General features: G+C 43.0%; 1 protein-coding gene across 8 annotated transcripts in view; it reads right to left on the bottom strand.

Annotated features, from left to right (window-relative positions):
• The window catches only part of brwd3 (bromodomain and WD repeat domain containing 3), a 278,952-nt gene that overhangs the window by 243,584 nt on the left and 9,499 nt on the right, over positions 1-25,869 (bottom strand). For all 8 annotated transcript variants that reach the window (XR_010019491.1, XM_063060431.1, XM_063060433.1 and 5 more), the window contains exons 6-8: positions 15,259-15,357; positions 8,432-8,592; positions 6,498-6,719 (exon numbers count right to left, since the gene is read on the bottom strand). Coding sequence is in view for 7 of the 8 variants with exons in the window: in XM_063060431.1 (XP_062916501.1) it covers positions 6,498-6,719; positions 8,432-8,592; positions 15,259-15,357 (482 nt within the window). In the remaining variant the exon portion in view is untranslated. The remainder of the gene's footprint in view (positions 1-6,497; positions 6,720-8,431; positions 8,593-15,258; positions 15,358-25,869) is intronic.

The raw sequence follows: 25,869 nt of genomic DNA, 5'->3' as shown, positions 1-25,869 counted from the left end.
CTGAGGAAGCAATGCAATTGCAGCAGGACTTAGACAAATTGGAAGAATGGACAAATTAAGTGGCAGATGGAATACAGTGTTGGGAAATGTACGATAATGCATTTTGGTAAAAGGAACAAAAATGCAGACTATTATCTAAATGTGGAGAAGCTTCAAAGATTAGAGCTGCAGAAGGAATTAGTCCTTGTGCAAGACTCTCAGAAGGTTAATTCACAGGTTAAGTCTGTTATAAAGAAAGCAAATGCCATGTTGGCATTTATTTCAAGGGGATTAGAATATGAAAGCAAGGAGATAATACTGAGACTTTACAAGACACTAGTCAGGCCACACTGGGAGTACTGTCAACAGTTTTGGGCTCCATATCTCAGAAACGATGTGCTGTCATTGGAGAAAGTCCAGACGAGATTCATGAGGATCATTCTGGGAATGAAGGGGTTAACATAAGAGGAGCATTTGGCAGCTTGGGCCTGTACTCACTGGAATTAGAAAAATGCCTGGGGATTTCATTAAGATCCACCGAATGCTCAAACGACCAGATAGGGTGGATGTGGAGAGGATGTTTCCTATGATTGAGGTATCCAGAACGAGAGGGCACAGACTCAAAATTAAGAGGCGACCTTTTAGAACAGAGATAAGGGAGATTTTTTTTTTGCCAGAGAATAGTGAATCTGTGGAATGCTCTGCCACAGACTGTGGTGGAGGCCAACCCTGTGGATATATTTAAGGCAGAAGTTGATAATTTCCTGAATAGTCAGGGCATCAAAAGTACATGGCGAGATGACACATGTATGGGGTTGAGTGGGATCCAGGATCAGCCATGATAGAATGGCGAAGCAGACTCGATGGGCTGAATGGCCTAATTCTGCTCCTATGTCTTTCAGTCTCACTGTCAAGTAGATTCTTCATACGAGACATTATGGATAAACCTTACCGGCATCTTAACAGTTAGCCGGAGACAGAAAAGCAGTTATACAGACAAATCACAAAGATGCGGGAGTAATAAGGAATTTCAACTTCCCCAGTATTAACTGGCATTAATCTAATGTGAAAAGCTTAGAACGGGTGGAATAGGAGAGTTTTTAAGGCCAATATTTTGACAGGGCTATCACTGTGCGAGATACCACTGACGCTGCATGGGATCGTTCAATGTGGAAAGCTATGATCGCCCAAGCGTGTAATGCGCAAGGCACATGAAGATTATTTTGATAGTGTGGAACAGGTCCTAATCTTACAAAAATTTCCTAGAAAAGCACTTGGAGAGTCATTGGGAGAACATTTTGAGATAGTGAACATAACTCTAAATTACTGAGAAGCTATAGAAAGGAATGTTCAGTAGTTAAGCTTCTAAACTTGCCAAAGGCCAGTTTTAAATATCATAAAAACCCAGACAAAAGTCAGCTAGGAGCAGCTACTTGGAAGTACATCAACATCATTTAAAATGAATGAATGATAGCCTTTGCCCAACGTGAAAGTTATGAACCGCAAAGTGGACGGATAAGGAGAACATATCTGGTAGTACAGGAAACAGAAAATGGAAAGACCTTTCATGTGTGCAGAAATGAGAAAGGGTGCTTTCACTGCTATTTTGTGCTCTTGATTTTTTAAAAACATATGTTGAAGGTGTAAGTGAGGTCTTAAGTGAATACACCAAGAAATTGGAGAAATGGAGATCTGGTCAGTTTGTCATTAAGGAAAAACAACACACACAAAATGCTGGAAGAGCTCAGCAGGAGAAGCATCTATAGAAATGAATAAACAGTCGTTGTTTCTGGCCAAGGTGCTTCATTGGAACGGAAAGGGGAAACATCCAAAATAAGAGGTTGAGGGGAGGGGTAGGAGTGCAAGCTAGAAGGTGATGTGAAGTCAGGTGGGTGGGGGAGGGAGGTGAAGTAAGAAGCTGGGAGGTGATAAGTGTAAAAGGTAAAGGGCTGGAGAAGAATGAACGTGATAGGAGAGTGAACCACAGGAGAAAGGGAAAGAAGACAGAGAAGTGATAGGCATGTGAGTAGAAGAGGCAAGTGGGGGCCAGAGGGACAGATTGGGAATTGAAGAGGGAAGAGGGAGGGAGAAGAATTACTGAAACTTGGGGAAACGTATTCAGTTTGGTGACTACCCAGACAGAGCTCCTCCAACCTGAGAGGCACCTCATTGTGCAGTGGACCTACACATCAGGATGGGAATGGGTACTGGAATTAAAATGGTTGACCAACAGGAAACCCAAAAGAAACATGTATTGGCCATCTTAGTGAGCTTAAAGATGATTAAATTCCCAGGGTCTAATAAGATGCATCCCCAGATGGCAAGGAAAAGAATGCAGAGGCCCTGTCAGAAATTGTTCAATCTTTGTGGCTATAATTGAGACTAAAGAACAGCAGATGCAGTAACTTAATTAAAAAAATAAGGTTCATTATAGGGAATTCAGTTTAATGTCATTTGGTAGGAGGTTATTGAGGGAAAAAACAAAACCCAAGGGACAAGAAAAGTGCACATTGAAAAAGGCTGGGATTCATCAAAAGAAGTCATCATAATTTAAGGACAGATCCTATCTGGTCAATCTGATTGACTTTTCTGAAGTGTTGATAAGGGCAGTGTGGCTAATGTCAGAATCGGGTATAATATCACTGGCATATGCTGTGAAATTAGTTTTGCAGGAACAGAACATTGCAATTATACAAAAAAGCTATAAATTACAATAAGTATATATAAAAAATGAAAATTTAACTGAATAATTAGTGTAAAAAGAGAAAAAATAATACTGAGGAATTGCTTATTGACCACTCAGCAATCTGATGGCAGAGGGGAAGAAGCAGTTCCTGAGACATTGAATGTGCGTTTTCCGGCTCCTGTACCTCCTCCTCGATGGTGGCAATGAGAAGAGGGAATGTTCTGCGTGATGGAGTTCCTTAGTGATGGATGCCACCTTCCTGAGGCATCACCTTTTAAAGGTGTCCTCAATACTGTGGAAGCTAGTGTCCAAGATGAAACTGCTTGAGGTTACAACTTTCTGCAGCTTTTCCCTGATCCTATGCAGCGGTCCCTCCACACCAGAAGGTGATGCAAACAGTTGGACAGTTATCCATGGAACCTCTGTCGAAATTTGTGAGCGCCTTTGGTGACACACCAATTCTCCTCAAACTTCTGAAATATAGCTGCTGTCATGACTTTTTGCGAATGCTTTAATATGTTGGGCCCAAGATAGATCCTCGGAGATGTTGACACCCAGGAACTTGAAACTGCTTACCCTCTTCATTTCTGAACCCTCTGTGAGAACTGATGTTTATTCCCCTTGACTTCCCCCTCCTGAAGTCCACTATCAATGGCATTTAATCTGTGCCTAGCCACACAATTGTAGCTGTAGAGAGTACAGCAAAGGGCTAAACACACATCCTTGGGGTGCCAGTGGGTTTTGTCAGCGAGAAGTTACTTCTGATATGCAGAGACTGTGGTCTACCAGTGAGGAAGTCAAAGATCCAGTTGCAGAGAGAGGTATAGACCCAGTTTTTGGAGCTTGTTGATTAGAACTGAGGATATGATTGTATTGGACACTGAGCTGTATCAAAAAAATACAGCAGCCTGACATAAGTATTGCTATTATCCTGGTGATCCAAGGCTGAGTGGAGAACCAATGCGATTGCATCCACTGTAGACTTATTGCAGCTACTGGCAAATTGTAGTGGGTCCAGGTCCTTGCTTAGGCAGGAGTTAATTCTAGCCATGACCGACATCTCAAAGCACTTCATCACAGTAGAGGTGAGTGTCATTGAGGCAGCTCACCCTACTCTTCTTGGGCACTGGCATAATTGTCGCCCTTTTGAAGCAAGTTGGAACTTCCAACTGCAGTAGTGAAAGATTGAAGATGTCCTTCAACACTCCTATCAGTTAGTTGGCACAGGTTTACGGAGCTCTACCAGGTAGCAGCTCTATCTCTCATCATCTTAGAGGTGTTATAAGATGATGAGAGGTATTGATCCTGTGGATAGCCAGCCCCTTTTTCCCAGGGCTGAAATGGCCAACACAAGGGAGCATAGGTTTAAGGCGCTGGGAAATAGGGCAAAGGGATGTCAGGGGCAAGGTTTTCATGCAAAGAGTGGTGGGTGCATGGAATACACTGAGTGACTGTGCCAGAGGCAGATACAATAGGGTCTTTTAAGAGACTCTGAGATATGTAAATGGAGCTTAAAAAAATAGTGGGCTATGTGGTAAGGAAATTCTAGGCAAGTTCTAGAGTAGGTTGCATGGTCAGCACAACATTGTGGGCCAAAGGGCCTGTAATGTGCTGCAGATTTCAATGTTCTATGTATACCAACAGGGCCTGACACTTTGCAAAAGTTCACACTCTCGAAAGACTTTCTGATGCCGGCCTCTGAGAGAGATATCACAGGGTGACCAGGTGCTGCAGGGTGTGGTTTTATTCTCCCTTTCAAAGTATACATAAAAGGAGGAGAAGATGGCGGCGCGACGCAGCTTGCAGCGGCCACTCCGGTGAATGATATCTGTTGGGTGCTGTGCACAATCCTGATCTGATGGTGACAGACATGAGAGCACGGAGGAACATCTGGTGAAACTTCTGAAATGCCTGCTTCACTTCCGCTGCTACTGTGTGATCCAGAATCTCCGGAGGGGAAGGCCCCGAGTCCTCGGCTTTGCTTGTTGCTCGGCCGCTGGGGGCGGGGGGAAGGGGTCGTCAAAGCGCTCGGTGCTCAGTGTGGAGGGCTGGTCGGAGGCTCAAAGTTTTCGGACGGACTCAGAGTCGGCTGCGGTCGGGTGCTTCCAATGCATCAGCAAGTTTGCAGCGCTTGGAGCTTCATAGCAGGAAGAGTTTCTCCCTTCTACCATCTGCGTGAGATGATGGGGCTATCGGGACTTGAGACTTTTTTTTACCGTGCCCATGATCTGCTCTTTATCAAATTACAGTATTGCTTTGCACTGTTGTAACTATATGGTATAATTATGTGGTTTTGTCAGTTTAGTCTTGGTTTGTCCTGTGTTTCTGTGATATCTTTCTGGAGGAACATTGTATCATTTTTTAATGCATGCATTTCTAAATGACAATAAGCGAGGACTGAGTGTCCTCATAATCTAATCTAAAAAAAAAGGCATTGAGCTCATCTGGGAGTGAAGCATTGCAGCCATTCATGATGATAGGTTTTGCTTTGTAGGAAATAACAGCCCGCGAACCCTGCCAGAGCTGAAATGCATTCGATTCAGTCTTGAGTGCCACAGATCTAGACCTCAGCAGACTATGAATCTCCTAGTTCATCCATGGTTTCTGATTCGGGTATTAGGATATATTCTCAAATCTACATGTCTTGATGAAGTCAGTGACAGTGATATTCATTCAGATTCGCAGATGAATTCCTGAATACTGTCCAGTCCACTGACTCAAAGCAGCCCTGTAAGCGCTCCTCCCCCTCCCCTGTCGATACCTTCTTGGTTCGCACCACTGGTGCTGCAGTCTTTAGTCTCTGTCTCTAAGCTGGAAGTAGAAGTCCTGCCAAATGATTAAATTTTCCATAGTGTGGGCGTGGGATAGCACAGTAAGCATTCCTGATGGTGGTATAACAGTGGCCAAGTGTGGTGGCTCCTCTGGTTCTACAGGTGATATGCTGGTGGCCAATTTTCAAAGACTCTTCAAGCTGGCCTAATTGAAATCTCCCACAATGATAGGGAAAGCATCAGGGTGCGCAGTTTCTTGCCTGCTGATTATGTTGCTCGGTTCCCCTTATGCTTGTCTAACACTGGTCTAAAGTGGAACGTACACCTCTATCAGGATATAATAAAATTGTGATAAAATTCAGGTAACAGATGTATAAATCTACATAAACTTCACTAAAATTGTTGATAAGATCCTACACAGGAAACCAGACCAACTAATACAGTTATGAGATTCATGGCAAATTATATCCAACACTTTCTTTGTCATAAGAGACAGAGGGTTGTTTTTTCAGTGATTGGAAGCCTGTAACCAGTGGTGTAACTCCGGTGTAACAATGGAACCTGCTGAGACCCTTACTGTTTGTTACATGCATGAACTATTTGGAGATGAATGCAAGAATGGATAATCCAAGTTTCCCTTAGAGTGGAGGAGGTTCAAGTATGCAAAATTGTGAGGGAAGAGACAAAGATAGGGAATAATTTTATATGGTTTACTCTAAGTGAGTGGTTGAAATCTAAACTGCGTAGCCTGAGTAGTGTAGAGATGGAGAATCTCCAAGACTTAAGCAACCTTTCCACAATAACTTGTACTATCAAGGCACAGAAGGTTGTGGATCAAATGCTGATGTGGGTAGTGGATGGATATGAAAGCCAAAAGGATTGTTTCTGTGCTCTGAATTTTATGCTCTTGATGGTTTCAAGGTTGCATCAATAATTTGAAAACTAATTAAAACTAGTCTTACAGATAGAAGAATGGTTAAGTACAATTTAAAATCATGAATTATTTCCATGAAACAAGAAAACATAAACAGACACAATTTAGAGAGATACAACTCCATTACCAATAAAGAAGTGATTGATCCAGTATGTCCTTGCAACACTGCGATAGGAGCACATGTCCGTAGGCACCAAACACGGATCACTTTATCACAGCTGCCTGCAGCAATCAATGTGTTCTCATAATTAACAGCCATATCAGAAATCTCCGCAGAGTGGCCACGAAGAGTAGACAGAAGACGCCCATCATCAGTGGCCCAAATCTTCACCAGACAATCATCTGAACCCTAGAATGAAGAGAATAAATCTCAAAATTCAGATGTGCATCATTTAAGCAAATTACCCATTACTGAACCAATCACATCACTCAAACTTTAATAATGTAATCCCTAGTTACTACACAGATGCCATGAAACTAAATTTTCATTCAATTTTGCAGACTTATCAAAAACACAGATTCTGCACATGCTGGAAATCCAGAGCAACACACACACACACACACACAAAAATGGTGGAGGAACTCAGCGGGTCAGGCAACATCCATGAAAATGAATAAAAGTCGACCTTTCGGGCCAAGACCTTTCATCAGGACTGGAAAGGAAGGGATAAGATCCCAGGGGAGAGGAGAAGATGATAGGTAACTGGGAAATGTAAAGAGCAAGAGAAGAAGGATTCTGATAGCACAAGACAGTGGACCATGGGAGAAAGGGAAGGGGAGGGCCACCAGGGGTAGAGTGAGGAATAGGAGAAGAGGGCACAGAGAGGGGAAAAGAAAATAACGAGAAAAAAATTTACCAGGACAAATCGATCTTCATGCCATTAGGTTGGAGACTACCTAGATAGAATATGAAGATTTGCTCCTCCACTCTGATAGTGGCCTCATCATGGCAGAAGAGGAGGCCATGATCCAACATGTCAAATCAGGAATGGGGATAATAATTAAAATGGTTAGCCACAGGGAAATTCCTCTTTTGGCGAATGGAGCGTCATAGCCCTGAAAACAATGGGTAGTCAAGAAGGAGGCGGAACCATGAGGGAGCTGGGGGAGGGGATAGAGTGAAATAGGGATAGAGGAAGGGAGGGGGAGGGAATTACCGGAAGTTGGAGAATTCTATGTTTTGAATTTAGAATTCTATATTCTACCCATTGTTTGCAGGGCTATGACGTCAATGCTTCCCCTCCCCCACCCCTTTGACTTTCAAATTACTGGTCTTTCAACTGAAGCTACAAGCATTCTTCAAATCCTTCGCCATCTTTCATTCTTCAGTCCTGACGAAGGGTTCCGGCCCGAAACGTCGACTCATCGTTTCTAACTGATGCTGCCCGACCTGCTGAGATCAACCAGCGTACTGAAAGTCTTCCCTTGAAAAACCAGCTGGAACATTACTTAAATTATTGGTAGAAATCCATTTGTTGAGTTTCAGTTTCTAAGTAATTAGAATTGGGCAGGAGAGAAACACATCTCAACATCCAAAAACACATCAGCTTTTGCACTTCAAGAACTTTTCACTTCATTTCTCAATGTAAACAAGCTTTTAGCCCCTTTCTCTCACTAGCCCATTTTAATACATCTGTGTAATTCATCTCAACCTTTCAATGTGGCAGGTTTTCATACTGATAAATCCATGTTTTAGTTCCAAATTATTTATAGTTCAACACAAGCTTTACTGAAATTTTAAACATCTTAATTCGATCAGAAATTCTACAAAATTTGTTCTATCATAAAGGCATAGGAATTCAGATTTTTAGTTCTGAAAGGGACATGCAATTTAACAATAGATTGACACTGGTATACAGTATAATGCACAAACCACACAATGCATAAAATAGATCAATTCCAAAAAATATTCAATTTATCAATTTAAATTTTTCTTAAACAGGTTGTTGCATTGATTCACCTCATCATTAATCAGAATTCTCACCAAAGTCCATTTCTAAATACTTTTTATGCTTTTTATTGATATATGCCCAATAGGCTTTTCACCATGGGATTGCTCACCGTGAAAATTCTCCTCCCTGTACGATCAAAAGCTACACAGTATACAGAGGAAAGATGCCCAAGTATCCGCTTGTACATTTTCACATGTTGATAAGCCACAACAGGAAAAACATAGCTATGCCGTCCACATCCTGTCAGTTGTTTTGCAGTAGTAATATTCACTGAAATCAATAACAAAATTCTAATGAGTTTCATGTAATCAAAAATACAAAAGTCAATTTAATAGCAAAGGCAAAATAAAACATTTTCTGCTTGCATTTTTTCTTTTCAATATACCAAGAGTCTGTAATGTGGCACACTGCACATAAATGCATTGTGTGTCCATTATGTGCCTTACCTGTTCCATCAAAATTAAGTTACTGTTCTCTATTGCACTGGACTCTCTCATGAAATCATAAACCTGTACAGCACAGAAACAGGCCATTCAGCTAATATGTGCCAATCAGTAGGCACCCTTCCGCATTAATCCGATCACCCAACACTTGATCATAGTCTTCTATGACAGTGATCTAATTGTTCCTACAGACATTTCGTAACTGCTGTCACAGTAACTCATCTTCAATCACTCTTTTAGGCAATGCATTCCAGGTACAGTTTTAGGCATGTATATAGGTTGGAATTATGTTTTAGGCATCACCGAGTCATGGCTGAAAGAAGGCCACAGCTGGGAGCTTCAAAGGATATAATTTATAACGAAAGGACAGGCAGGAAGGCAGAGGTGGTGGTGTGGTTCTGTTGGTAACCAATTGCATTACATCTTCAGAAAGATGTGACATAGGGTCGGAGAATGATGGAACTTTGCGGGTGCTGTTAAGAAAGTGCAAGGGTGAAAAAAACATTACAGGATTTAAATATAGGCCTCCAAGTAGCAGCCGAGGTGTAGGGTTGAGACTGCAAAGGGAGCTGGAAATGGCATGTAATAATGGTAATGTCACAATTGTAATGGGGGACTTCAATATGCAAGGGGATTGGGAAAATTAGGTCGGTGCTGGATCACAAAAGGGAATTTGTTGAATGTCTACCAGATGGTTTTTAGAGCAGCTTGTGCTTCAGCCTATAAGACTGCAAGACCATAAAATATAGGAGCAGAAGTAGGCCATTTGGCCCATCAGGTCTGCTCCACCATTCAATCATGGGCTGATCCAATTCTTCCAGTCATCCCCACTCCCCTGCTTTCTCCCCATACCCTTTGATGCCCTGGCTAATCAGGAACCTATCTACCTCTGCCTTAAATGCACTCAATGACTTGACTTCCACAGCCGCTCGTAGCAACAAATTCCACAGGTTTACTACCCTCTGACTACCCTACTCGGGGAAGAACTATTTAAGATAGGGTGTTGTGTCATAACCCAGATCTTAGGTGAGAGTTGATATTGGAAAATGATGGAAAATGATACTGGAAAATGATGCTGGTGAGGTAGTAATGGGGGACAAAGAAATGGCAGAAGAACTTCATGAGTACTTTGCATCAGTCTTCACTGCAGAAGACACTAGCAGTGTGCCAAATGTCCGTGAGTGTCAGGAAGCAATAGTGAGTGCCATTGCTATTACAAGGGAAAAAATGTAGGGAAACTGAAAGGTCTTAAGTTAGATAAGTCACCTGGACCAGATGGACTACATCCCAGAGTCCTGAGACAGCTTACTGAGAGATAACAGATGCATTGGTCATGATCTTTCAAGAATCACTGGCATGGTCCCAGAGGACTGGAAATTTACAAATGTCACTCCACTCTTTAAGAATGGAAGAAGGCAAAAGAAAGGAAATTATAGGGCAATTAGCCCAATCTCAATGGTTAGGAAAGTGTTGGAATCTATTATTAAGGATTAGGTTTTAGGGTACTTGGAGTCTGCAGATAATGAACATCAAGCTGAACTGAATATGGACTCTTGATTTTGTTTTATATTCTGTGTTGGCATTTGTTCTTTCTTATTGCCAATTACACAATTTGCTTTTTTGCACATTGGGGGTAGAGTTGATGCTTTACTTTGAACAGGTTCCATGGTTTTCTTTGTTTCATGGCTTTCTGTGGAGAAGATAAATCTCAGGGTTGTAACACACACAAAATGATGGAGGAAATCAGCAGGCCAGGCAGCATCTATAGAAAAGAGTAAACAGTGAATGTTTTGGCCCGAAACCCTTCAGCAGGCTCAGGGCTGTATACTGCTTTCATACTTTGATAATAAATGTACTTTGAATCCTCTAAAGTACATTAAATTGCATCAATTTCCCTGTCCTCATTAATATACTGTGCGACTTCCTTAAAGAATTCAATAAAACTAGTCAGACAAGATTGTCCTTGGCAAAGCCATATATTACCCATTAATCCACTTTCTCAATTTTTCCAGTAGGTTTTCCACTAAGGGGGAGGAGAAGATGGCAGCGCAACGCAGCGTGCGCGACCGCTCCGAAGTGATATCATATGTGTTAACTAGGGGCTGTGCACAATCCTGATTTGATGGAGACAGACGCGAGAAGCACAGAGGAACATCTGGAGAAACTTCTGAAATGCCTGCTTCGCTGCCGCTGCTACTGTGCGATCGAGAATCTCCAGGAGGAGAGCCCCAAATCCTTAGCTTTGCCTATTGCCTGTTGCCGGGGCCGGGGTCGAAGCGCCAGAGATGGTGCTCAGTGTCGGAGGGCTGATCGGAGGCTTGGAGTTTTCAGACGGACTCAGGAGTCGGCTGTGGTCAGGTGCTTCCAGGATGTTGCATCGGCAAGTTTGCGGCACTGGAAGCTCACGGCAGGAAGAGTTCTTTTTCCCTTCCTTCTACCGTCTGTGTGAGATGATGGAACTCTCGAGACTTTGAGACTTGTTTTTAACCATGCCCATGGACTGTTCTTCATCAAATTACGGTATTGCTTTGCACTGTTGTAACTATATGTTATAATTATGTGGTTTTGTCAGTTTTTCAGTCAGTTTGTCTTGTGTTTCTGTTATATCATTCTGGAAGAACACTGTATCATTTCTTAATGCATGCATTACTAAATGACAATAAAAGGGGACTGCGTGTCCTCATAATCTAATCTAATCTAATAATCTAATCCTCCTACCAGTGATATTAGACTCAGATCTACAGTTACCCAGCTTGCCCCTGCTGTCTTTCTTGGAAAAAGGGTATCACGTTGGCTGTCTTCCAATCATCTGGTACCACACTAGTATCCAGCATAGATTTAGAAATCTCAGAGCCACAGCAATCTTTTTTTTTTGCCATATAGTATTCTGCTTCAATAAAACCCAAATGCTTTGATTTTTTTCCCCACAACTGGCTATCTGAAATGCCTGTACACATGTCAGTAATAGTAGACTAAATCATCCTGGCCTAAACTCACAATGTTTCATCAGACCAACATCAACCCCCACCAATCTGTTATAATTGGGTCAGTAGCCAGTAATCAAGCTCAAAAATAATTTATTACAATACTTTAACCTAGAAGTGTATAGTTAATAAACTAATCCAAAACCCCAGAGTCCAGAAACTGCTTGAAAGAATTGACACAAAAGAATTCCTAAATACTTAGAAACATGTACTTGCATGAATAAACATTATAAAACAAATAACAGAAAATTAACTAGTTTATTCCTATGTAGCCTCTCAATTTCTTTGATTTTCAATATTCTGTAACCCAGTTTCATTTTCCTTACTACCGGTGGTTCTTCACCACTATCATCAGATCCTGCAAGCTTTTAAGTTGTTTTGTTCATAAATTCTGGGAATGAAAGGTGTGCCTCAGTGCTGTTTGTCTTCTATATTAATAATTTGAGTGATCATGTGATAAACTGGATCAGCAAATTAGTGAATGACACCCCCCAAGACTGGGGGCATAGTTAAAAAGAGACAAAGGCTGTCATAACTTGCAGACGGATCTGGACCAGCTGGGAAAATGGGCTAAAAAAATGGCAGATAGAATTTAATGTAGAGAAGTGTGAGGTGTTGCACAAATCAGGGTAAGACCTGCACAATGTATGGTAAAGCACTGAGTATAGTAGAACAAAGGGATCTGCGAATACATATCCATAATTCCTAGAAAGTGGTATCACAGGTAGATAGGGTCATAAGGAGACCTTTTTGCACATTAACCTTCATAAATCAGAGCACTGAGTACAGAGGTTGGGATGTTATGTTGAAGTTGTATAAAACAGTTGGTGCTGCCAAATTTGAAGTATTGTGTGCAGTTCTGGTCACCTACCTACTGGACAGGTATCGATTAAAATTGAAAGGATACAGAGAATTGATGTTGCTGGGACTCAAGAACTTCAGTTATAGAGAAAGGTTAAATAGGTTAGGATTTTATGCCCTGGAGCACAAGAGAAGGAGTGGAGATTTGATAGAGGTAAACAAAATCATGTGGGACTAGAACTAGAGGTCATATGTTAAGGGTGAAAAAAGGTAAGATTAAGGGGAACCTGAGGGTGAACTTCTTAACTCAGAGGGTAATATGAGTAGAACAAGCTGCCAGTGGAAGTGGTGACTACAGGTTTGATAAGAGGGACGTGGAGTTCTATGGTCAATGGAATGAGGCAGATCAAGATGTCAGCACGGACTAGATGGGCTGAAAGGTCTGTTTCTGTGCTATAGTGCTCTATGACGCCAAGTGCCAATCAAGACTAAAGAATACTGCTGCATAGAGGAATTTGGGTGTGCATGTAACACTTAACTAGCACAAATTAACACAAAAATTATAGTAAAATAGTTGGCTGTGGAAATACATTAAGTGAAACAGGATCAGATAATCCCAGAAATATTTCACATTTCCAACAATTTCTTATTGAGACATTCTGTGAGCAGGGTGATCCATCTATGGAAACTCACAGAACACAGGACAGTAATAGGGTGCTACAGTCGTGTAGCAGTTAGCATGATACTATTACAGCTCGGTGCATCGAGTTCAATTCTGACATCTCTAACGAGATTGTACGTTTCTCTCTATGAGCATGGAGATGCTCCAGATGCTCCGGTTTCCTCCCACAGTCAAAAGATGCACAGGTTAATTAGTCTTCGTAAGTTGTCCTGTGATTAGGCTAGGGTTAAATAGGTGGGTTGCTGGGTGGTGTGGCTTTGGGCCGGAAGAGCCTGTTCTGCGCTCTATCTTAATAAATAAAGTAAGGTATGGTAACAGGGCCTTGAGTACACAAGTAAAATTTTACTTACTAGTACTAGTTATACTAGTAATTAAAATTTTATTAGTCTCTTCTGCCTACACAGCTGTTCATATACCTATCTAAAAGCCTGTTAAACACCTCAGTCACATTTGCCTCCACCACCACCCCTAGCAGTGCATTCCAGGCAGCTCTCAACAGTATAAAAAAAAGAATTGGCCCACACATCCTTTGAAATTATACCCCTCTTAGCTTAAATACATGCAGACTATAGTATTAGACATTTCAACCCTGGAAAAAGATATTGGTTGTCTATGCTTATAAACTTCTATCAAGATCAAGAGAAAATCTACAGATGCTGGAAATCCAGGCAACACACATAAAATGCTAGAACTCAGCAGGCCAGCCAGCATATATGGAAAAAGATACAGTTGATGTTTTGCACCGAGAACCTTCAGCAGGACTACTTCCCCCTCCCACCCCCCCCCATAGATGCTGCCTGGCCTGCTAAGTTCCTTCATTTTGTGTGTTGCTTAAACTTCTATCAGGGTTCCCTTCTGCCCCCATGAGCACAGAGAAACCAACCCAAAGGACTTAACAAGGGCGATATCAAATAGAATATAACATAGTATTGGAATATCTGCAAAATTATTGAGAAAATCTTTTTAAAGGAGCAAAGACTGGCTGAAATAAATGAGGAGAAAATAATTGAAACTAAACAAGTATAAAACAAGACAATAAAGCAACCCAATAAAGATAATGGGCAAATGGGAGAGGGTGGATACTTTCTCAAGATATAATTGCTTTACAGAAAGTTATAATTGATGGTAAAAGGCTGACAAGTACCCTGGACTTGATAGCTTCTATTCTACAGCTTTAAAATAAGTGACCCCACGGATTATGAATATATTGGTCAAACATTTGCAAAATTATCTATATACTGCAAAGGTCTACCCCAATTGAAAATCCACAAATGTAACACCCCAATTCCAGAAAGATGGGAGACAGAAAGCAAAAAAATTATAGACAAGTTAATTTAACATTTATCAGTGGAGTAAAAAATACTAGAATCCATTAAGTAGAAGCACATACAGAAAATAAAAATACGTACAGAAATCCATTCTTACTGTAATGAAAACAAGCCAGATTTTTGATGTAACAAACAGATTGAATATGGGGTATAATTAGATGTTGTGTACGTGAATGTCCAAGAAGAATTTGATAAGGTACCACACAAGATTCTGTTCATTGTATTGATGGTAACATACTGACATGGATACGAGAATTACAAATGAAATCAGTTAGTAGGGTGACAGAGAGATCCATTCTGGGACCCTGCTTACCACTGAAGACTACCCATCCTTTGACCCGCTCTAGTAGGACTAACTAAATTTCACCCACCTCCAAAAATACACTCATGGATGTACTGGAAATACCATAAACTTCATAGGAAGGTAGTTACATTCTATCTTTCTGGAGTTGATCACTACCTCATACTTATGTGGTACTAATTTTATTCTCCACTTGCAAGCCTATGCTTAAGCTTTTGAATAGGTCTTGCCAAACACTGACTGCGAACCAAAGAGGCAATGTAGCCTTCATGAGCCTCACTGTCATTTACACTCCCTTCCACCCAACTTCCAATTTTGTAATGCAAAAACAAATGTGGATGTATGTATCAACTGTAGAGATTTTTATGAAAAATTTCCAATAACCTTTCCAACTTACCAATATTTGGAGATTTTCCGTAATTGACAGGTGGTTCTGGTGGTCTTCCACGATGAAGGGCAGCAAAGGCCGAACCTTTCCACAATACATGTTTGCAATCTGTAGATGTAACAAAAAGCAACATTTAATTCGGAACACACAAGTGTTAATGACAAGGCTTGCATTTATGCACTTGAGAAGATGGCAAAGAGCCAAATTCAGTATTGAGTACTCCCAGTGCTATCAGATAAAGAACTCCAGAATTCTGAACACTGAAGGGTCAGTGGTACATTTCCAAGCCAGCATAGTAGTAACTTGCAGGATTATTGAACTATTGTAATCCCAGCTTTCTAAATGGTTGGAAAGTGCCAGATCAAATTCTTAACCACACTTACTTACTACCACCACCATGGGATGTGTTGGAGCAGACACAGAGCATTTTTAAGGTGGATGGCGAGCAGCCAGAGGTTGTGGTGCACATTGGCACCAAGGATATAGGTAAAAAGAGGGATGTGGTCAGCCTAATGAGTATAGAGTGTGAGGAAAGACAGAAAAGCAACACCCCAAAGGTAAACAACAGGAATTCTACAGATGCTGGAAATTCAAGCAACACACATCAAAGTTGCTGGTGAAAGTAGCAGGCCAGGCAGCATCTCTAGGAAGAGGTACAGTCGACGTTTCAGGCCAAGACCCTTCATCCTGCTGCATTCACCAGCAACTTTGATGTGTATTACCCCAAAGGTAGTAACTTTTGAGTTATGCTAGTGCCATGTGCTTGTCAAGGCAGAAATAAAATAATACAAGAGATGAATCTGCGGCTGAGGAGCTGGTGTGGTGGGGGAGGGGGGAGAAACAGGGTTTCAGGTTTTTCAAATCATTGAAAACTCTTCTGAACTGGGGCAACTTGTACAAGAGAGATGGGCTGCATCTCAGCTGGAGGAAAACCAATAATTCGTTGATGCTACTTGGAAGGGTTTAAACGAGTTTAACGGGGGATGGGAACCAAAGCACCAGGTCAGAAAGTGAAGAGAATGAGAGGAAGGTAGACGTCAGGACCTAAGAAAGATAGACGTAAATAATATAGACCTATCTCTAAGAAAGAACAAGGTAATACACACAATTGAATGGATAGGTTGAAATTTGTTTATTTTAATGCTGAGTAGTAAGGGTAAGAGTGAATAAGCTTGGTACATCAATACATGAGACTATGATTCTGTAGCCATTACAGAAACTTAGTTGAGAGATGCACTGGATTGTTTTGATGTTTTACTTTTTAAAAAGTGGAGAAGATAAAAGACGGTCTTGGAGTTGCACTATGAATCAGTCAATATCAAGTTGCAGTCAGTCCAAGCACCCAGTCCAAATACGAGTTAATTCTACCCCATCCAAACACCTTCACAAATAGTTTTCCTACCACTGAGTCTACATGGGTACAACTCAAAAATAAGAAAGGTGCAATCACTCTGATGGGATTATAGTACAGACCCCAGAAGAGCCACAGAGACATTGAGGAGCAATTGCGCAGGCAGATTAGGAAAAGAGTGTAAAAGTAGGGCTGGTGAGTGGGGAACATCAATTTCCCCAATATAGACTGGGACTTCCTTAGTCCAAGACATTAAATTGGACAGAATTTGTTAGGTGCATCCAGGACAGTTTCAAAAATGAGCATGTAGATAGCCCAACTAGAGGAAGGGTCATACTGCACCTGGAATTGGGAAATGAGCCTAGCTAGGTAACTATAGCCTAGGGCTATAGGGGGCTCTGGACAAAGGTACTGTAGTACCTTTGATGTCTGGCATGCTGCTCCCTACCAGGCAGGGTGGACAGGCATCACCGGTCCTCATCCATCTCCTAAATCTCTAACGTGTTGGCTCCAAGCGCCATATCCCGGTAAACTGCTTCAGCTGGCGGGCTAAACCACTTGAGGGGGCAGAGTTAACACAGCACCACTGGGAGAATAACTTCCATGATGAAGTCACCAGTCGGGGAGGAAAGGTTCTCAGATGAACTATAACAGCCATGTGTTCACGACCAAGGCAAGACACCTAGTTGGAGGAAATCGGCTGTGGTCAAACCTGGAGAGGGATGGGCTCCATCAGGTTTCAGATGGCCAAGAAATGCCACATGATGAGCACACCAAAAAGCAACTTCATACCGGATCGGTCGCAGCCCAGGTTACCAACGACCGCGTGATCCGTTTCACACCAGGGCAGACATGACAAATGTGCTACTGGTGATTTGACACAGAAGATCTGTGGCAGAGAGAACATCACAATCGCCACATAGAATGTAAGAACGCTGAACCAAGCAGGGAAATTCAAGGAACTCACGCATGAGATGGAAAGGCACCTCCTCGGGCTCTGTGAAGCCAGGTGGCTATATGCTGGAAAAGTGCATTTTGAGGAAGGACACGTACTCTATTATACCAGAGAAGAGAACAGACATGAAAATGGCGTAGGGTTCCTAGTCAACAAATCCATCAAGAACCCTGTCCTAGGATGCCAACCAGTGTCAAGCACACTCATGACCATCCGCCTGCGGGTAAAGTCATTTAACAACACAGTGGCACAAGCCTACGCCCCAACAACAGACTACGACTATGAACACACTGAAGGATTCTACAAGAAACTACAAGATGTCATCCACAAGGTGGACAAAAAAGATATTTTGATCATTCAGGGCGACTGGAATGCCAAGGTAGGCAGAGACGCACAGGATGAGTAGGGAGATCTCATCGGCCCCTCATGCAATGACACCTCCAATGAGAGAGGACTACGCCTGCTGAAATTTGCCAGTTATAACAACATGGTGCTGTCGAACACACTTGCAGAGCACAGAGCATCCCAAAGATGGATCTGGCATGCCCCCAATGGTCAACATTCTGGTGCAAAGACGGCACAAATCTGGCGTGAACAGACCGAAGACCAGAACATTCCCAGGGCAGTGACCATGACCTTGTCATGATGAACATCAGAGTGCGCTTGAGGAGGATCAACAAGCCAAAAAACAGCCGGCTGAGATTCGACCTTGAAAAACTGAAAGACCCCGCCATCTCTGAAGAATTTCAGACAGCAATTAGGGGAAAGTTTGCACCAATACTCCTCCTTGATGAAGACCTGGAGACCACCACAAATAACTTTAACACGGTGATGACGGAAACAGCAAGCAAGATTCTGGGGCAAAGCTGCCGCCAAGTCTAAACCATGGGTCACTAACAAGATACTGGGTATGTGTGACACAAGAAGGAAATTAAAGAAAGATAAAAACACAGCAGAGAGAACAGAATACAGGAAAATCAACAAGGAAATCAAGAGGGAAATGAAGGAAGCAAAGCAAAAATGAATAGCCGAACAATGTGCGGACATTGAAGACAGCCTCTCCAACAATAACTCAAAGAAGGCGTTCCAACTGGTGAAAGATCTTACCAAAGAAAAACAAGCCAAAGTGAACACCATCCAAGACAAAAATGGCAAAAGTCTCACAGAAAAAAAGGAAATAATGGAAAGGTGGACAGAGTACTCTTCAGAACTGAACTCCTACCAGAGCAAAGGGGATCCATGCGTGCTGAATGTGCAGGAATCTTACAATGAGGATGACTATCCAATCATGCGTGAAGAAGTTGAAGCCACAGTACGATCACTGAAGTGTGGGAAGTCAGCAGGACTTGACAACATCCCTGTTGAACTGCTGAAGCATGGAGGAGAGGCCACGATAGGCATGCTTACCACCATCTGCAAGAAGATCTGGCAGACAGGTGAATGGCCGACACCTTGGACTCAGTTGCTGATCACTGTGCTTCCCAAGAAAGGCAATCTCCAACTTTGCCAGAATTACCGTACCATCAGTTTGATCACCCATGTAATCAAGGTAATGCTCAGAATCATCTTGAACAGACTGACACCTCAGGCAGAAGACATCATTGCCAAGGAACAAGCAGGCTTCCGTAAGGGCAGAAGCACCACTGAGCAGAGTTTCAACCTCCACACCCTCTGTGAGAAACACCTTCAGCACCAGAGAGAGTTCTACCACATCTTGGGGTGTATGGGGAGTCAGGGAGGGGTAGCACCTCTGGTGGGGGGACATGTCACGTCCTCTTCAAGACGTTTAGTCCACCTTTGGTCCCCACCTGGCACTCAGCTCTCACCTATGGCTCCTCGTAGCTGTTTGCATGTAACAGCAGCCACACCCCGGGCAGCCAACGGGTCTCAAACCCTCGGTGAGATAGGGAGATGTCTATCTCAGCACGTGAAGACAGACTCCGGTGGACTGAGCGGACGAGACCAATGGAAGGTCCAACGGTCAAGAAGGTGATCTCTGCAAGTGTCGTGGAATGTGTAGAGCACGACAAGACACAGAAGACGTCCTGGTCATCCACTGCACCTAGTCTCATCTCCAGCAGTCTTGACTGTTGTCTTGCCACTGGATCCAGATGGGAATTGGGAACGGAGAGTGAGGCTGAAGCTGCGCAACTCTCCCTCACTTAAATCCAAATCAAGCGCTAGTCTCGACACCATAAATGGTGTCGAGGTCTTCATCGATGGAACGATGGACGAACCTAATAGACTGCAAGAAGGCGTTTGACAGAATCTGGCATGATGCCTTATGGGCCACCATGAAGAAATTCAACATTGGGCAGAAGATGACTCATACAATCCATCAGCTTTACTCCAAGGCAACCAGTGCAGTACTCGCTCAGGGCACCATTGGGGACTGGTTCCATACCTCTGTATGAGTCCGTCAGGGCTGCCTCCTCTCCTCCACTCTCTTCAACGTCTTCCTGGAATGAATCATAAGTGCTGCCTTTGAAGGTCATGTGGGTACAATCAGCATCGGAAGGAGGAACATCACAAACTTAAGATTTGCTGACGACATTGATGGACTTGCAGGAAAAGAGGACGAACTGGCCAACCTGGTCAGCCATCTTGATAGAGCCTCCACAAAGTTTGGAATGAAAATAAGTGCTGAGAAAACCAAGCTCATGGCAAATGCCAATGGTGCCATCACAACAGGCATCTCAGTCCATGGTCAGAAACTCGAGACACTGCAGCAGTTCAAATACCTGGGAGCAATTATCAGTGATGAAGGATCAAGACCAGAAGTCTTGGCAAGAACCGCACAGACAATGACTGCACTATCAACACTAGGACAATATGGAGGGACAGCAACATCACCATGAAGTACAAGATCAGACTCTTGCATGTATTGGTTCTTCTCCATCTTCCTTTAAGCATGTGAGACATGGACCCTCACAGCAGAGCTACAGAGAAAGATTCAGGCTTTGGAAATGAGACGCTATCGCAACATCTTGGGCATCTCATACCTGGACCACATCACAAACCAGCAGGTCCGCAAGACCATCCAGCACCATGGAAAAGAAAGCTGAGATGGTACGGCTGACCTTGCAAAGACTGTTCTACAAGGAACTGTGGAGGGGAAAAGAAGGAGAGGTAGACAGAGGAAAAGATGGACAGACAACATTAAAGAATGGACAGGGAAAACACTTGCGGTGACCCAGGCTCTGGCACACAACCGCGACAGATGGAACAGACTGGTGCAAAGCTTGTCATGACGGCGCCCCAACGACTCCACCAGGAGTTAAGGGCACAAGGCAAGACAACTGAACTTTCAGTGGGAGAACATATAAGGAACAGTGATCACAACTTCTTAAATTTTAAAGTGTGCAATGAATTGGGATGTGTATGGACCTTGTGAGATAATAGTCTGCAGTATTGTTCCTTTTACCAAAATGCATTATTAGACATTTCCCAACACTGTATTTCATCTGCCACATTTTTACCCATTCCTCCAATTTGTCCAAGTCCTGCTGCAATCGTATTGTTTCCTTAGCACTACCTACCCCTCCACGTATCTTCGTATCATCGCCAAACTTTGCCAGAAAGCCACCAATTCGACTATCTGAATCACTGACAAAGAACGTGAAAAGTAGCAAACTTAATAATGACCCCTAATGACTAGTCATCGGCAACCAGCCAGAAAAGGCACCCTGTCAGCCTTCCTCAATCCATGCCAGTATCTTTCCTGTAATGCCATGAATGTTTACCTTAAGCAGCCTCATGTGTGGCACTTTATCAAATGCCTTCTGAAAATCCAAGTAAACGACATCCACTGTCTCTCCTTTGTCCACCCTGCATCCTTAATAATGGACTCCAACACTTTCTCAACAACTGAGGTGAGATTAACTGGCCTATAATTTCCTTTCATTTGCCTTCCTGTCAGCCATGGTTGCCTACCCCTGCCATGGTTGCCTACCCCTGCCATTTGAGTATTACTACTTCTGTGGGGCATACCTATCCCATGCTTTGTGAACTATCCCAGAAACTTCAACCAGCTCTGCTCTGCCGTCATCTCCAGCAGTATCCTCCTCCAATCCACCTGGGCAAGCTCCTCTCTCATGCCTCTAATTTCCTTTGCTTCATTGCAATGATACATGTGATATGCTTTTCCTTCTCAAACTACAGTATGAATTCAATCATATTGTGATCACTGCCTCCCAAGGGTTCCTTTATGTTAAGCTCCCTAATAAGATCTGGGATATAACACAACACCCAATCTAAGATAGCCTTTCCTCTAGTAGGCTCACGCACAAGCTGCTCTAAAAAGCCATCTCTTAGGCATCCAACAAACTCCCTCCCTTGCGATCCGACAACAACCTGATTTTCCCAATCCTCTTGCATCATGAAGTCCCCCATTACAATTGTGACATTACCTTTATTTGAATACCTTTTCAGCTTCCTTTGCAATCTCAACCCCAGATCTTGGCTACTATTTGGAGCCCTACATGATTCTCATAATGGCTTTTTAACCCTTGTAGTTTCTTAACACCATCCACATTCAACATTCTCTGACCTTTTCAGCTCTTTCTAAAGATGTAATTCTCTCTTACTAACAAAGCCACACCGCCACACATGCCTTCCTGCCTGTCCTTTCAATACAAAATTTATCCTTTGATGTTAAGCTCACAAATATGGCCTTCTTTCAGCCACAAGTCAGTGATGCCCACAACATCACAGCCACCAATCTCTAATTGCGCCACACGTTCATCCACTTTATTCTGAATGCTTCACGCATTTAAATACAGCACCTTCAGTTTGCATTCCTTGCCCTTTTGAATTTTGCCTCTGTGGTACAATTTAACTCAATTTGTACCCAATCATTGGCTGTCATTCCTTACATTCATTTTACACCCATCAGCTTCTTGCAAACCTGCTAGCTCAGCCTCAGCTCTATCATCTGGAGGACTGAAATATCACAAATGTCACTTCACTTTTTAAGAAGGAAGGAGGCAAGAGACAAGAAATTATAGACCAGTTAGCCTGATTCCAGTGGCTGGGAAGATGCTGGAGTCAATTGTTAAAGATGTGGTTTCGGACTACTCGGAGGCAGAAGATGAAATAGGCCGAAGTTGGCATGGTTTCCCTTAAGGGAACGTCTTGCCTGACAAATCTGACAGAATTCTTTGAGAAAATAGCAATCTGGTGATTCTTGAAAGATCACTTCTAAAGTCTCCAGTCACTGCAGCTACCTCTTTCAGAAACCTAGGGTATTATCCACCTGGTCCAGATGATTAATCTATCTTCAGACTTTTCAGCTTCCCAAGCACTTTTTCTTTAATAATACGGACTACACTCACTTTTGCCCACTAATACTCTTGAATTTCTTGCATGGTGTCTTCCACAGTGAAACCTGACGCAAAGTACTTATTCAGCTTGTACCCCCATCTCTTTGTTCCCCATTGCTACCTTTCCAGCATCATTTTCCAGCAGTCCAATATCCACTCTTGCCTCGTTAATTCTTTATACAGCTTTCCGCCGCCATCCGAAGGTAGAGCGTTCCTATGAAACGGTTCGTAAGCCGAAATGTCGTGAAGCAAAGAAGCAATTACCATTTATGTATATGGGAAAATTATGTGAGCGTTCGCAGACCCAAAAATAACCTACCAAATCATGCCAAATAACACATAAAACCTAAAATAACAGTAACATATAGTAAAAGCAGGAATGATATGATAAATACACAGCCTATATAAAGTAGAAATACTTCTCTACAGCGATTGCCTGCACAAATCTCCGTAGTGAAAATCTCACGCAAGCTCTGTTGGCATAAACGCGCTCTCCAGTAACCTTTAAACTATGAAGCTGCCAAATCTACCAAATAACATGTAAAAATACACAGCCTATATAAAGCAGAAATAATGTATGTACAGTGTAGTATCACTTACCGGAATTGGGAAGACATCGAGTACACTGATGATGGTGTGTTAGACTGAGTCGTCGCAAGCTGGGTGGTGCAGCGGCCCCCACCCTCCGGGCCGCCGACCTGATACATTGCCGCTAAGCACGCAGGGGTAGCCGGGAGGCACACAGAACATCTTTAAGAAAAAAGCCGAAATAAACATGTTAATTAATTAGGTGCTGCCCAGCACGTAAATGTCGGCACGGATCAGAGGTGATTGCCGATTGCATCTGTACTGATCTGGGCCGACAATTACGTGCTAGGCGGCACCTAATTAATTAGCATGTTTATTTCGGCTTTTTCTTAAAGATGTGCTGTGCATGTCCCGGCTACCGGTGCATTTTCCACGAATCGGTATCTGTCAGTGGCCTGGGGGTTGGGGTGGTGAGACACTGAGGTGTCATCTCATCGTCGATCAGGGCAGGCAGCTCATCTTCTCCTATGACTGCCCACCTCGATGTCGAAGGCCGAGGTTCGTCGTCTGCTGAGCCTCGCGCATTTTTCTATCACACAGTTCTTTAATAAGGACTCAAACCATCCTGCAAATATCTCCTAAACCAACGTACCCTTTCAAAATTAAAGTCGTACTTTGTCATTACTCATTCAGTTTCGATTGTTATCCTTTTTTCTTCCAATTGCATCAGCTCTTCATCTGTCAGTTCTTGGTGATGGGATGCCAAAACCTCTTCAACATCATGTTCGTCAGCTTCCACAAGCCAAACTCACGTTGTCCTTACTTTGTTCACCACGATCAAAATGCTTAATTATGTCTAGTTTTACCGTAAGTGCAACACCCTTACGAGCTCTTTCAGGCTTTTCCGATACCATAGAACTCATCTTGCAAACGGCTGCTCACAGACACGTGTTAAAGCAAAGCAGCTCTCAAATCGGGGGAGAGCGGCTGCTCGGGGTGCGCTCCGCCTTTTATCGCGTGCTGATTTTTTCGAGCGCTGAATTTTTTTCGTAACAGTGAAAACACCTTCTGAAAGCAAAAACTTTCTGAAAGCGCTTTACGAAACCTCACTGTTACGAAAGACCTACACTAGTTCCCTGTTTTCACTTTCAGAAGGTGGCTTCACTGTTACGAAAAAAAGCAGTGCGCGCCCCGAGCAGCCTCTCTCTCCCGGATTTGGAACGGCATTGCTTAAACACGTGCCTGTAAGCAGCTGTTTGCAAGATGAGTTCTATGGTATCGGAAAAGCCTAAAAGGGTGTTACACAACGTAAAACTGGACATAATTAAGCGTTTCTAACGTGGTGAACAAAGCAAGGACAAAGTGAGTTTGGCTTGTGGAAGCTGACGAAGATGATGTTGAAGAGGTTTTGGCATCCCATGACCAAGATCTGACTGATGAAGAGCTGTTGCAATTGTAAGAAAAAAGAATAACAATCGAAACCGAATGCAGTAGCGAACTGAACGTGAAGCAACTGCGTGAGATTTTCGCTGCAATGATAAAGTACGACTTTAATTTTGAAAGGGTACGTAGGTTTAGGGGATATTTGCAAGATGGTTTGAATCCTTACGAAGAACTGTATGATAGAAAAATGCGCGAGGCTCAGCAGTCAAGCAAGCCTTCCACATCAGCCACAGCAGACGACGAACCTCGATCTTTGATACCGAGGCAGGCAGTCATAGAATATGAGCTGCCTGCTCTAATGGAAACAGACGATGACGAGATGACACCCCAGTGTCCCACCACCCCAACTCCCAGGCCCCGGACAGATACCGATTCACGAAGAATGCAGTGGTAGCCAGGAGGCACATAGCACATCTTTAAGAAAAAAGCCGAAATAAACATGCTAATTAATTAGATGCCGCTCGACACGTAATTGTCGGCCCAGATCAGAGACGACGCAATCGGAAATCGGCACCGATCTGGGCTGACAATTACGTGCCGGGCGGCACCTAATTAATTAGCATGTTTGTTTCGGCTTTTTTCTTAAAGATGTGCTGTGTGCCTCCCGGCTGCTGCTGCACACCTGCATGCTTCGTGGATCGGTATCGTTTGGTAGCCTGGAGGGTGGGGACCACTGCACCACCCCAATCTGCGACGACTGAGCCTAACACACCATCATCAGTGTGCTCAGCACTGTCCCAATTCCGGTAAGTGATACTACACTGTACATACATTATTTCTACTTTATATCGGCTGTGTATTTTTATGTGGTATTTGGTATGATTTGGCAGCTTCATAGCTTAAAGGTTACTGGAGAGAACTTCCGTCGTGTTTTTGCCATCAGAGCTTGCGAGAGATTTTCTGCCGACAGCGCTTGTGTGAGATTTTCGCTACGGAGAACAATGCAGTAATGATTGTGGAGAAGTATTTCTACTTTATATAGGCTGTGTATTTATCATATCATTCCTGCTTTTACTATATGT

Source organism: Mobula hypostoma, chromosome 10 (assembly GCF_963921235.1).
Source record: "Mobula hypostoma chromosome 10, sMobHyp1.1, whole genome shotgun sequence".
Lineage (NCBI taxonomy): Eukaryota > Metazoa > Chordata > Chondrichthyes > Myliobatiformes > Myliobatidae > Mobula > Mobula hypostoma.
Note: the sequence above shows the minus strand (reverse complement) of the source record. Positions and strands in the feature narration are given on the sequence as shown.